Source organism: Parasteatoda tepidariorum, chromosome 1, assembly GCF_982258835.1.
Source record: "Parasteatoda tepidariorum strain Cologne lab strain chromosome 1, Ptep-v5.0, whole genome shotgun sequence".
NCBI classification, from domain to species: domain Eukaryota; kingdom Metazoa; phylum Arthropoda; class Arachnida; order Araneae; family Theridiidae; genus Parasteatoda; species Parasteatoda tepidariorum.
In genome coordinates, this window is record NC_141755.1 from 21,151,723 (window position 1) to 21,166,605 (window position 14,883).

Consider the following 14,883-nt stretch of genomic DNA (forward strand, 5'->3'; position numbering starts at 1 on the left):
GCATAAAATTGCATTGGCTAAAAATAATATTTTAAGGAACATTTAATTTATTGTTTTCTTTCATAAATAAATATTTATTAATAATATGGGATGCCCTTTTGCAAAACAGTGGATCTGGTGCAAAACTAATGAAATAGATGATAATTTTGAAAGTTTGAATATTAGATCGAATACTATTTAATCTTATATAATATTAATTTTAATATTCGAAGATAAGATTCAAGAATCTAGCGGTTTCTAGCACGGCAATATTATATTGCATCTTTCCAATATTAGATAATATCTTTTTTGCTACCAGGGGAGGTTATTAACTTCAGGAATGGCGTAAATTTAACAAGCATTTTTTTCAGGCTTGTTACGATGTTTTTGGCACATTCTGATTGGTTAGCAAATCACATAAAATTACCAAGCCGATACCATATATACCAAATACCATAATACCATATACCAAAATACCATAATTAACCAAGATGATCCAAATGGTATGAAATTAATAAAGGATATTTGATACCCTTTAAATAATTCGATATGAACTATTTAAAGGTCTTTTCTTGCAATATATTTATCACCTTTACTTAGTATTATTCTCTGCATTCATTAGTATTTAACTTTGATTATTAACTCATAATAAAAGATTAACAACTTAAAGTGGTATTATTTTATTATAAAGTAATACTATGTATATTCCCTTATTCCGCAACTTTTACGAATAAATACAATTAAAACTGAGTCTAACTTTTTAACCGTTTTACACATATTAAAGAAAGAATAAGTTAGATTTTCTTTCATCAGAAATTTTAATGTAAGATTGCGTCTATTAAAGCAACGAATACAAAATTGCGAAACATTTTTAGGAATTACTTTCACACACTTCACTAAGTAATATGTTTTACGAGAAACACTTAACGAGTTTTTACTTATTGTGAAAATTTAAATAGGAATTTATAAAATTAAATTATACAGTCAAAGCTGGATTGGAGAGCAAGCAAATTTATTAGACTTCAATTTTATGCTAATAGAATAGGTAACTAACTCTGTGAAACCAAATCTGGATTAAACCATTGAAATGCGTCTCTAGCAATTAGTACTCGCTTTAATCATGTCTGCAGCTTTTTCTGCCACCATAATTGTTGGAGTGTTCGTGTTTCCAGATGTTAGAATGGGAAACACAGACGCATCCACCACACGAAGACCCCTGATACCCTTCACCCTGAAATATGAAGAAGAACAAATAAGAACGAAATATATGTTATTTCCAATTTCATTTAACGAGAATGTAATAAGCTTTTCAAGCTTAACAAATATACCATAACCAATAGTTATTGTTAGCTTTTTAATAGTTTGAAAGTTTTGAAAGTTTGACATGTAGTTTTTAATTCTACAAGAAGCTCGTTTTTACAATAATCATTTGAGTAAGTTTTTCTGAAACTTCATCTTTTTCACTAAATTTTATACTGATGATTTAATTTTAGTAAAAAAAATTTTTACTCAGGGTCTAATTTAGTTTATATTTAGGATTAAATTCTTGAATTATAATTTTTCTTAACTTATTTTATAAAAAAATTACCTAAAATTCATGAATTTTATGTATGAAGTTTTTTCGCAATTTAATTTTTTACCGAAAATGCGTGTTCAAAGTATTTCTAACAAAAAAAAGCATAAAGAGCGACTGTCATTAACATTTAGTATTAGGTGAACCGGAAATTAATGTCACTTTAGGAGCACTAAATATTAGTTAGTCTTAAAAACCAACCTATTTTTTTCGAGCCATTTCGATTAATTTTCAATCAGGCTTTGAAAGGTTGCTACTAACGAGGGTGAATACATTATTAATTGAAAATAATCTTGATCTTGATAGCAAATATCAAATGCACCGAAACGACGCTACTTTCCAGTCCCACTAATACTTCAGGCTTATTAAAAATTAATAAAAAATTTACTTTTTAATGTTAAATGATACTTTCAACATTGTTTCTTTCTAGGTCTTATATTTCGAGTTTTGGTGAACAGATCTGGCCTATGAGATTCCATAACTCTATGTAACATAAAAACATAATGGTCAAACACAATTCTCCGTAGTTATCGATGCATTTTTATTTGCCATAAAATCACATGGTAAGATCCAGTTTTCCTGCATCGATTTCTGTATTGTTTTGGTTGTCATAAGCGTAAATTTCATAACAGTACTGTTTTCCTATAAATATTTTTGTATCCCTAATTCTGTATCCCTAAGGCAGTGCTTCACAAACTTATGACTTTTCTGTACCATTTCTAAATTTCTCGTAACGCTGTGTACCACTAATAAAAAAATGAATGTAATTTTTACTATAAAAAAATTGCACAAAAGTTAAAAATTACAACTGGCTATGGTCACCACTAATTATTAACTGTTAACTTTGCAAAAAATAGCCTATTCGCTTTGCTTTTAAATAAAAAATTTTGGAATTTTCGTTTCTTTCAAAATATTTCACATAAGAACTCGTACCCCCGCTAAATTGTTCCCGTACCCCTGGGGGTACGGGAACAATTTGTACCACACTTTGAGAAACACTGACCTACGGTATTTACTTGTACTGCTATTATTACGGTTTTGTTTTTAAATGTTTTCTAAATTAATAGCTTGAAACTAAGATAATTTTTTTATTATTATTATTAATAATAATTTTATGACGTAACTCAGCCCTACATTCTGAAATAAAGTTATTTAAATCGGAGTCTAATCTTATTATCCATTTTATGATTATTATTTTTTACCTAAATTATATTTATATACTATTATTAATTACAGTTGGAGAGATTTGTTAAATGATTTAGAACTTAACGATCAGCCTCATTCACAGTGCTGTGCATGCAAAAATTGTATTTTATATATCCGTCAGTTTGGTGAGCGAAAATTATAAATTATTGTAAACTTACCAAATTTGTTATAACAATGCACTTTTAATTTTAAATGTTATTTTTAAATATGATTTCTTAGACAAATCACTCTTGTTTACTAATAGATCTTAAAAGAATCATAAGAGAAATATTTCAACTTGGAAAGTGAGAGCACAAGAGTAAGGTTACAATTTTTTGTGTGGGTGTACATACATTTTAAGCGAATAATATCAAGTTTCTTTTTTAAAAAAAACTCTTATATGCCAAAAATTAACAATTATTAAAAAGAAATATTCAGTGTTATTGAGCGACGGTGAACAGGGGGCTCAGCTCCCAAATAATACATACAATTTGAAGCTGATTAGCATTTTTTTTTTTTTTTTTGAAGTTTAAGACTTATGCCTGAATGTTCCCGAATACCCACGCTTCGACAGATGAAATCAAATATCATATCAACTAAATTTAGCCCCATTTATGAAAACAGATCATTGAAAATTTCAACCAAAACGAGAGTATTTTACGAAGCTCCCCATTTCCATTTTCCGATATACTATTTCTCTCATAAAGCTAGATCACATACTTCGCAAATTCAAAAAATTTCAAATTTTAAATGAAAAACTGTATTTTTAGCAATATATACTTCTTACGCAAATTTTAGTAAACATCCTGTACATTTTACCTAACTCACACTCATGTACAATCTGCACTCTTCTGTTTCAATAACTAATAAATATTTATTATTAAGGAGCAACAAACAATTTGATGTTACATACATCAGAAGTTTCAGAAACATTTAAATAATTGCACTGGTAAGACATTAAACGGATGCCTCACTGAAACATTACTGAAACAGTCGACTAAATCATGTTCATAGGCATTAGGTGTTCGGAGCCTAATAGATAATGGAACATTTTTTTTATTTCTCAGATATGATCCTTTTTATTATGTTAATAATGCTTTCCAACCTATGCAAAAAGTTGGGGATTTTTTTTTAAATAAAGGTTTCTTTATGTACTGCGCGCGTCTTTTTCGTGCGCGTGAGTCATAGGAACATTTTTGTAATTTTAATATTCTTTTTTTATTTCTGGAAGTTAAAGGAAGGGAAAGTATTGCATAATTCTGAGAAGCAATCATCAAAATAGTGCCGGGATAATCAATTCTTTTACTATGTACCAAATAATAATTTTTTTCTTTTTTTCTGTAAAAAGGACATTTTTATTACATTTATTTTCAGACTTATCATTTTATGTGATATTCAGGCTAAAAGCAATTTTATTTGGATTCTTTCCTTTTCGATTGGAATAAATAAGAAGAAATTCCTGATAAAAACAAATCGCGAAAGCCCATTTCAGATACAGATATTATCTGAAATCGAATATCACTGTTTCGTTATACAGCTGTGTTTTTAGATGCCTATCTTGTCGAATATAATGAGGCACAGAAAATATTTTCAAACAAAAAGTTAGTCAGAATAAGATTTTGATATTAATACTGCTCAGAATTTCTGCATCTCTAGAATTATGTTGAGCAATTTTCGTTTCCGTGATTTTTGAATTGGCATAGGCTTACCATATTCGAATAAGGAAACCACGCATAAGAGTTTGTACAAAAAATGTTTCAATAATAGTATGGAGAAATTCGTGACTTGGTGATGAGAAAAAATCCTTCTAATTGATGACTGACGAATCCGAAGTTATAAATAAAAGAAATGAAAACGTGTCGTATATCCCAATGTCCTGAAAATTACCAGCGATCAAAAACAGAAAGAAAAGAGATATAATTGTGGGATTTTCTGTGCTTTGATTAGTTAACTATCAGTTTCTTCTCACCAAATATCAGCGTTAAATTCATTAACACATGCGGTTGCCAACTAAGAAAACTACTAGCTACGACAAACAATCATAAAACATGTAAGCTATATAAAAATAAACTATGAAGCAATTTTGTTTTGCAAAACAACCATCACTTGAAGCAATCGCATGGTACAATCTGAGGATAAAATTCGCAGATTATTGTTCAAATATTTCAGTTGAAATAGGTTCATGTTGGAATAGGCTCATAGGCAGCAGAAAAGAATTGTTCAGTTTTTAAAGACAATAGTGCCAAAAGTTATCTAAATTTTTTCAAGTAAACAAAAAATAAGAAATTACTTCAATGGAGGATCAATTACTGTTTTAGGATCGATTACAGTACCAATTTCTACTGCACCAACAAAAGGAATAACAGTAAATAATGCCAAACATTTTGCTAAGGAAGTAAAATACTTGTCGTCATTCTTTAGATAGAACTCTCAACCAGAAAAGACCGTTGTGACTATCATCATCATCGGAATATATCTGGGCGCCTGGGGCCGTTAGCGGCCTTTTTTCCATTCATCTTGTATTGTGGTCTTTAAGGTGGTTATTTCTGGTAACTGGAATGTTTTTTGGACTGGTAACTGGAATGTGGTTTAGTTAAAATTACGTCACTACAAAAATGAGCTGCCATCGGTCTGAGGTTCACGTCTTCTCTTAAGTTTTCAAAAGTAAAAATTTCGTTGAATCCTGTGGTGTCACAATTTATGGTCTTTTCGAAAAATCTGAAATTTAACTTTGCAATATGATGATCTAAAAAATCTATGTTGAGGTCGCGATGTATGCTTTTATTGCGGATAAACAATCTTGCGTTTGTTATTTTCTTGAGGATTTTATTCTGGCATATTTTGAGTTTTTTAAGGAGTGATGTGGAGATGTTGCACCAAGCTGGCGATGCATAAGTTAGGATGGGACGGATCATCGAGGTGAAGAGTAAACGTTTAAGTCTGAGTTCCATTTTGGGGTTCTGAAGAAGGATTTGTAATCTGTGACAGGCTGCTTGTACTTTGTTGATAACTGTTTTGACGTGATCTTTCCAATTGAATTTGCTGTTTATGACCAGACCAAGATATTTTGCGCTTTTGACTATGGGTATAGTTTCGTTAAAAAGAACAACTTGATTTTTTGGGAGGATAGTTTTTCTTTTATGTTGGATGATTAGTAGTTTCGATTTTTGGCCGTTGACTTTAAACTTCCAGTCTAGACACCAGGTTTCTATTTCCGTAAGTTTTTCTTGGAGTTTCTGTAAGGCAATGTTGGGATTTTTGGACTTCACGACAATTCCTGTATCATCTGCGAAAAGTGCTGTGATGCTATTAAAGTCTTGTCTGTCGATGGGAAAGTCGTAGGTAAATAATATGAATAATATGGGCCCTAGAATGCTTCCTCGAGGCACTCCTGCTGTTATTTTTCTGTTCGTTGATTTCATGTTTTTAAAATTAACCTGAAAGGTTCTATTATGTAAGTAGGCCTGTGTAATTTTAATGACACCAGATGGGAATTTCAGTTGTATAAGCTTGAAGATGAGACCCTGATTCCAAACTCTGTCAAACGCCTTTGCGATATCTAACATCAGTAGTGCTGAGCTCTGTTTGTTATGGAGTCCACGACCAATATAGTCGACAATTCTGAGGAGCTGTTTGGTTGTGTCAAGATGCTTCCGAAAGTCATACTGCTCATCTGGTAGTGAAGTAAGGTAAGGCATGATCCTTGTGTAGATAATTATTTCCATGAGCTTTCCTAAATTGCACAAGAGACTGATAGGTCTGTAACTCTCAGGTAAAATAGGATCTTTGCTGGGTTTAATGAAAAGTATGACATTTGCGTTCTTCCAGGCATCAGGGAAGTAGTTTAAGGTAAGGCAAACATTGTAGATATGAACTATTAGTTTTATATACTGTTTTGGTAGTAGCTTGATCATCTTGTTTTTGATATTATCACAACCAGGAGCTGTTTTTATTTTTAGTTTTTTGATGTGATTTATAACTTCTTCGATGTTGGTCGGTTCGATTATCTCTGGAGATGAATGCGTTAAGTTGAATTGCTTAACATCTTCAATAACCAGATTATGATTGTTCAGATTGAAATCCGGGTTTAGAGAGAATTGTTTTTCTAGAGAGTCAGCAAAAGTTTCCGCTTTATCTTGAGCTGTGAAGACATACCCTGTATCTTTATGTAAAGGTTTATCCACTTGAGGTGTGGCTTCATCATTCTCCAGACAGAATTATCCTCCGTACTGAGCGATTCGATTTTATCTACCCATTGTCTTCATCTGTAATAACGGCATTTCTTGTGTATTTGCTTGTTAAGATTAATCATCTCTTCTCTGTAGTCTGGATCAGAAGTTTTTTTTGGTATTTCCTTCGGCACCAGTTTCTTTGTTTGATTAAAAACTTGATTTCAGGTGGAAGTTTAAGATGATTTGAAGTGAGTTTTTTCGATGTAGTTGATTTATTATCAACTGTTTTCTGAGGCAGTTATTATATCATTCTGAAGAGTAGCAATTTGTATTTCAATTTCTTCGGTAGTCTTTAGAGCTGCAAGGCTAGGTTTATTTAATGAGAGAATATTTTGAAAAAGATTCCAGTCAGTTCTAGTGATCTTCTTACTGTCCTGTGTTAAGGATATCCCAATCGAGATGTAGACTGGAAGGTGATCAGAAGATAATGCATTTACAGCGTCAGCTGCTATGGGTGTATTCAAATTGGAAATGGAAAAGTCGAGAATGTCCGGTCTTTGATTTCTCATGTTTGGTAGATATGTAGGACATAATGGCACGATGACAGTGAGTGCGTGCTTATTCACAAGTTTCTTGAGCTGTAATCCGTTGCGGTTGGTTCTGTTGCAACCCCATATTGTATGTTTCGAGTTAAAATCTCCAGCTACTATTGTCTCCATGTTTGCTGGGAAAAGTTGTCTGATGTCATCGTCTGAGAGAGTATTACCTGGAGCATTGTAAATTCCAGTGATCTTGATGCTTTTGTTACCGTAGTTAAGAAAATTGAGATTTGTTCATACCCAGCTTGGTTTGATTTGTTAAATTCTGTTGTCATTAGGCTATTCTTCGTCAGGAGGGCAACTCCCCCACCTCTGAAATTCCTGTTACACCTATAGGTTGTATAATTGGCAACTTTTATGTGATGCTGTTTGTTATGATGAGTCTCTGTGATAATCATAATATCCGGGTCAAACTCAGAAATAAAATCTTTAAGTTCGTGTATTTTGTTAAAAATTCCGTTTGCATTCCAGTCAATAATGTGAAGTGGTGCTTTACTAGAAGTGGCTTTATTCATCAGTCGTTGAGGATTGGGTTGATTTTACGGCTTCTGCTATTGCTTTTAGTTGGCGAATTAGATTGGATCCTTCATTGTTTTTTAAAAGTTCTACAAAGTTTTTAAGTTCGTTCAGGATTGAGTGTGCTTCTTGAACCAGACTTCTGTCTACTTGCTGGGCATTATGAAGATCCCGAAGCTTAGCTTCTTTAAGGGTTGAGGCATATGTTACAGTCTGAGCTGTTCTATTTCGGCACTGTTCTGACTACTGAAGTCGCAATAGTCTATGAACAGTCTATACCAGAGCTATAAAGTTGTAGTTAAAGATTTTGACTCCGACTTTTACTTAATTCTGTAATATCTGTATCTCTTCGAATTTCGAGTTGAATAATAATCTAAGGAAATTTGCTAAAAATCACTTTATTTCATGTTAACATCAAATTAAACATTGATATATACTTTGAAAAGAGATGTCTAACACAAACACTAATAAAGAAGAAATCGCAAACCAAGCTCAGCACATCAATGCCATTTTCGAATTATTTTCCGTTCCGAGAACACCAATTTTTGCAAATTATGCACATCTATTGTAGATTTTTTGCAATCGGCTGGATATTATTATTCTCTTCCATGCTATGAAATATCTACAGAAACAAAAGTTCACCCATTTCAAAATATACCTTTAGTTTTATGAGAATAATTATATTTTAATTGTGGGCCGGGATAGCCTGGTCGGTAGGACGCTGGGCCCATGTCCGAGAGATCGTGAATTCGAACCCAGTCAACCGAAGACTCTCCGTGTAGTTGGTGACTGATGCACGTTAAAATTGCGTCGAGTCGCAAAGTCCTCCATGTTTCCATAACAAATCAATACCTCTGGGGGTACTGGATTGGAGATCGATCGTTCTCTGATTCAGGTCGAAATTGCGATCTATAGATGAATGAATGGATGCATGATTGGGTCTGCCTTATAAACAGATGTGACGTATGATGTGGCAGAAGTCCAATTCTTGATCATAGATGGCGCCACTGAAAAACAAGAATCGGACACTCTGCCTTAAATTTGCTTGGTTTCACCAAGCAGGTTTGCCCATGTGGCAAGCGGCATTAGAACCAACCAACCAACCATATTTTAATTGTTGAATATCTGTCAATTGTGGTGAATAATTTTAAAATATTTCATTTATTTTCGCATTTGCTCTGTTAATGCTAGTTTGAATTAATCTTAGTATGATTGATTATAACTGTGATTGAATCTCGTTATCCAGCTATCATTTTCTGCATTCATGGCTTGGTTGATTATGAACTTAGAGCTATAAGCCTTAGACGACTTAATAAAACAAAAGGTCTGATTCCATAATCTGAGCTGCCAGTTCTTATTTAAAACAACAATTTAAACTACTCAGAAATGACTCAACAATGCTGAAAATGATAGGAACATTTAATTTTTGAGCCACTGCTAAATTTAAATTCAAATTTTGCTTGAATATTGGGACAACCTTTAATAGCGGGATATAGAGAACTGCAAGAAAAAATATTTTGACTAAATAAATGCTTTTTTTTTTTAATTTTCTTCATTACTTTATTTTTTATTTATGAAAGTAAGCTCAAAAGAAAAATTTACTTTAATTGAGGATCAACTACTGTTTTTGGATCGTCTACAGCACCCATTTTTGCAGTTCCAACATAATGACTTATAGTAATTGCCAATGATCTTGCCATGCACGCGAAATATTCGTCACTATTCAGCAAAAACCTTTCGCAGCCAGGAAAAACTGTAGCAAAAGGTTTTGATCCAATTTTTCGCATTGCTCTGCTAGTTCCGATCTTGTAACAAACTCTTAGTCCTGCAATAATTAAAAATTAATTGTTAAAAATTTACCACAGTCAAGCTACTTTCTCATGTACATATGTATCTATAAAACAAATTTATCATATGGTGATAAATTTGTTATATAGAAATGATAATCATAAAAATGTACAGCATTGGTGCAGCTGTAATTGGTACCAAATTTACTCCAAAACACGTTGTACCAATATAAAAGCATATTTGGAACCTATTAAAACTGCACGCATTACCATTACAAATTAACAAAATTATGCATCATAGATGTGAGCAATAGTATGACAACTTTTTGCTGTGCACCGTAACGAATTAGTTCCATTTCTCCATTAATTTCGCTTTTCAGTCCATCCTATCAAAATTAAGATTAACTGTATTCAGTATTATCTGGTATAATACTGTTGTTCCAGGTAACTCATAATATTTGAAAATTACCACAATCAATCTTATGGCTCCGCTATTTATCTATCTATATAATAATTGTATCATGAAATCGTACAGTAACCCATGATCCGTCTACCACTGAGGATATTTCACGTCAGCACTGTGGTCGATGCAAGCCGGATACGGAATTCGAACCCGGTTCGCCTCATTGAAAGTGATTGACCCATTTAACTCTTTCAATTTATTATGAGTTTGATGACGTACTTTATTTTGCACACCGTGCAGTTAAATAGCACCTAAAGTTATGAAAAGCGAAAAATCCTTACCTTCAACAACGTCCCTAAGATCTTGTGGATCATCGTAATAATTAGGATTAATGATTGGTGGGTCATAAGGATTTGTGGAGTTTAACTTTACATATCCTCTGCTTTTTGGCTGCAGATGCTGTGCAATACACTGATAAAAAGGCTTATTTTCGTAAGGTCCAAATATCTGTTGATATGCCTTCAAATGAAAATATCAATATTACTTTTAAACAAAACAATATTTGATTTCTCAATAACTTATAATTATTGAATCAAAAGTTAATTGTGCTGATATTGAAATACAATTATGTGTTTGTTAAACTAAATTGCGTAACATTGCGCATTTAAAATTTAACTTTACAATAAAACATTATAGGGCTCTGTTACGTTTTAAAAATTGCAAATCAAAAAATAAAATTGATAAATATAATTTGCATCATTAATGTCTTATCACAAATTTCATTGCACTGTAGATTAAACCTAAATGTATTTAGAACACGAACTCACTTTCTTATAACCCTATAGTCTTATCTTTCATTACTATCTTTTTTTTAGTCTATATATTCCTGTTAAATTATATATGCTGCACATATGTATACTTAAAATGGGTTTAATCATAAGCAACTCGACTTAAAGTTTTCATTCCAACAAATATTTAATTTATATGATTCACACACAAAGTTCAGTTACTTACCTTATTATAGCGTGAAAGGTTATTCAGGAATATAAATTTTTAATAAGTTGCAACTGGCTTGTGTGCCTCAAATAAAAAATATTTTTAATTCAAATTTTTCTCCATTAAACTCTAGTAGTCTTTTTAGGGACTAAATCTAGATTTAGGGACTAAATCTAGAGAGAGGAACTAGACATAGCACGCGTGCAAGCAATCAATACATTTCTAGTGTTCTAGAGACTCTAGTGTTCCATTGCAAAATTTGAAAGTGTGCTTTATCGAAATTTTCATCTGTGGATAATACTTTTTAAAACATACAAGTTGCTCTAAATACATGTATATATAGAAGATATATGAAGTTTATCTGTATGTGTAATCACTAATAGCTGGCAAATGGAACAGCGACTTTGATGTTGTTTTTTCTTCAGCTTTTAAACAATCACCACATTCCGGAGTTGTGTAGCTCAGTAGCAGTATCTAAAATACAAAATTTTATTGCTAAAACCCATTAATACTGATTAAACTTTCCTTAAGATCTTTAGAGTTGTATCACCGATAGGTGCGGTATTCTTGTTACATATCACTCATATTTATTTAATCACATTTTACATTTATTTGCCTCCTTCTACGTTGAGTTGTTCGCATGCAATATTGAGAACTTGTTTATCTGTTTTTCCATATTTTCAATTGTGCGCTGTCATGGTTACAATGTGGCGTAACTACCACTACACTGTAAAACAACTTAGTAAATCTTTAACCAGTACTTGGTGCAAAGGTTCTCATTATCCCAAAATTTAGTTAAAAAGAAGATCATTTCATTTTAGTTACACCATAAATTGTGAAGTATGATCGAAAAATACATCCACGGTACAACTGACAGCACCAAAATTTGGTAAAGGACGTAAAACTTTGATGGTGACTGTAAACTGAACCATAGTTGTTTACGACGCCATGTTTTCTTTGCAACTCGGTTTTGGTATTTCGGGACGACTAATTCATGTTGTTTCAAGTATCAACTTATTTAGGTAGATAAATGTTTTATTTGCATTAATTAGAGTTCATTTCTTTTATGCTGAATTTCTAAATTTGGTGGGCTGAATAAAATGGTCAGAAGTATGTCATAAAATAACATACTTCCGGTAAATAGTTTTGTTACGGTAAATAGCTACCTTGGCTTGCATTTGAGCTCTTTAAAAATACCTAATAATGGTGAAACTTTCCTCTGCTTTTATAAAGGAAAAAAAAGAATGAAAATCGGCGTTTTGTTTCTTCAAAACACTTACTTTTGGTGCAACCTTCAACTGATATTTGGAGCTATTTTAAATCCCAAAATATGGTAAAACTGAACTCCATTTTATGTAGTCAGCAAATGAATACCGATTTTTGGTGCCATGTGGCTCGTAATTTTTAGCAGTGTAGTACATAAGACATGCTAACTTGATTCAATTTTGAGGTACTCTTTGATAGGTGAAGATTGACATTGTCAAATGGTCTTCCTCTACATTGGTGACCTGCGGACATGATATGATCACGACTCCTTCGATGTATGGTCCACATTGAATAGTTGACTTGCTATTTGTGACTGCGTCATCGTCCTCCTAGAGCGATTGCTTCATAGTCTCATTTACACTCAACGAGATACTGCACACACTCGACTGCTAATAGTGATGGAGAGCAAGGAGACTCAAAATAGTAAGTGCGCCAAAAACTTCGATAAAGTGAGCCAAAGGGTGAGTTTGGCGAAGTTCCCTCTTACTGTAGGGGTTTGCATCCTTTTAGGAGTCAGTTGAAGCGTTGTCTTGGAGTACGACAGTTGAATCGAATAGACATGACGCCCTGGTGAGTAGTCTTAGTTTCTCCCCCCCCCCCCTTATTGTGTTCCTCAGTGTAATGGAATCAATCGTAATCAAGAAAATTTTAATCATTAAAATCTTAAATAAACTTTAATATGTGTAATGGATTTTAACTCTAATTAACATGATACATACTAAAGTCATATCAATAGTTGTATCAATAGCAAAACAGGAGAGTCCTCACGCTCAACTATGAACTTAATACAGCTCTCATGGGTAAAGTGCAAAAACCCAGTGACCTTAATCCAGCTCTACCGGCCTTTCACAAATACAGCATATAGTGGTATCCGTTCATCGAATTCTATCCCTGATAAAATTCTGGTGGATGAGTATTGTGGCGTAACTACCACTACGATTATTAAACATCAATTCACTAGTATATGCTAACTTGAAGCAATCTTGAGATACCTTTTGATAGAAGGAGGTTGCCTTTGCCTAATGGTCTTTCCCCACACATGTATAGATATAAGATATATGAAGTTTATCTGTATGTGTAATAACTAATAGATACAGAATAGGAGCAGGGATTTTGAACGTTTTTAATCTCTTTTTAACTCTTCTTTTCGATGAACGCTTTTTTTCAGGCACTCAAACAGAATTTAAAATGACTATTTATAAGATTTTGATAACACTCTTGTTACACTATCTCTTAAATTTTTTCTTGGAACTTTTATTGCTTTTTTTTTTACTTTTAACAAGGGATATCTAATATATATATATATATATATATATATATATATATATATATATATATATATATATATATATATATATATATATATATATATATATATATATATTAAGGGTGGTCACAACGGAACACCCCCTCAAATGCTATTTATCAAATACTGCGTCTGCATGTGGACCGCCGATTTGAAAAGTAAGACATGCTTCTATGTGAACCCTCAATCAGGATTAACAATTATCCTGATCATTAAGAAAGCTCATTAGAAATCCAGTAAGGAGCACTTAACAAGTAATTTTCTCGAATGTGTACTAAATTATGCCACAAGTAAGATAAAGATACAAAAATCATTCCAATATAATTTCTTACCCCAGGGATCAAGATATCAGACAGAGTTATATACCTGTATATATATATATATATATATATCCTTGATAAAATCATTTATAATCTTTTGATATACCTTTTTTTCCGGTTTATAAATAAAGTTTCATCCTTTTATTTTTTACTTTTTTTTTTTTTAAAAAAAACTGTTGTTTGTTATATTTTTAATTATTATTCCCGTTATATATATATATATATATATATATATATATATATATATATATATATATATATATATATATATATATATATATATATATATAAACATAAACGGTCACAACGGAGCACTCCTCATGGTTCTATTTATCAAATACTGCGCCTGTATATGGATCGCCTTGATTTGAAAAGTAAGTCATGCTTCTATGTGAACCCTCAATCAGGACTAACAATTATCCTGATCATTAAGAAAGCTCATCAGAAATCCAGTAAGGAGCACTTAACAAGTAATTTTCTCGAATGTGTACTAAATTATTCCACAAGTAAAATAAAGATGCAAAAATCATTCCAATATAATTTCTTACCCCAGGTATCAAAACATCAGACAGAGCTTTGTTGACAGCCGTAGATCCAGAATTAAAATAAAGTTCAAAGTTTGGAAAATCCTTTTCAGGTTTGGTGCATGAACCTCTTAAAAATGCCATAGCAACGGCACTAAATGGTCCAGCCAAAATGCCTATAAATGATACGTTTCTCATAAAATTTATGAAGCATGTTTGTATCAAGTTGTTGCAAGCCCAGCCTCATTAACCAAGGT

General features: G+C 32.2%; 1 protein-coding gene across 4 annotated transcripts in view; it reads right to left on the reverse strand.

Annotated features, from left to right (window-relative positions):
- Positions 1-974: 974 nt before the first annotated feature.
- Positions 975-14,883, reverse strand: part of LOC107441010 (glucose dehydrogenase [FAD, quinone]) — a 37,013-nt gene continuing 23,104 nt past the window's right edge. For all 4 annotated transcript variants that reach the window (XM_043039166.3, XM_043039168.3, XM_043039167.3 and 1 more), the window contains 4 exons: positions 14,651-14,802; positions 10,556-10,733; positions 9,627-9,849; positions 975-1,210 (listed from right to left, as the gene is read on the reverse strand). In XM_043039166.3, coding sequence (XP_042895100.2) covers positions 1,075-1,210; positions 9,627-9,849; positions 10,556-10,733; positions 14,651-14,802 — 689 coding nt within the window. In that variant the 3' untranslated portion in view covers positions 975-1,074. The remainder of the gene's footprint in view (positions 1,211-9,626; positions 9,850-10,555; positions 10,734-14,650; positions 14,803-14,883) is intronic.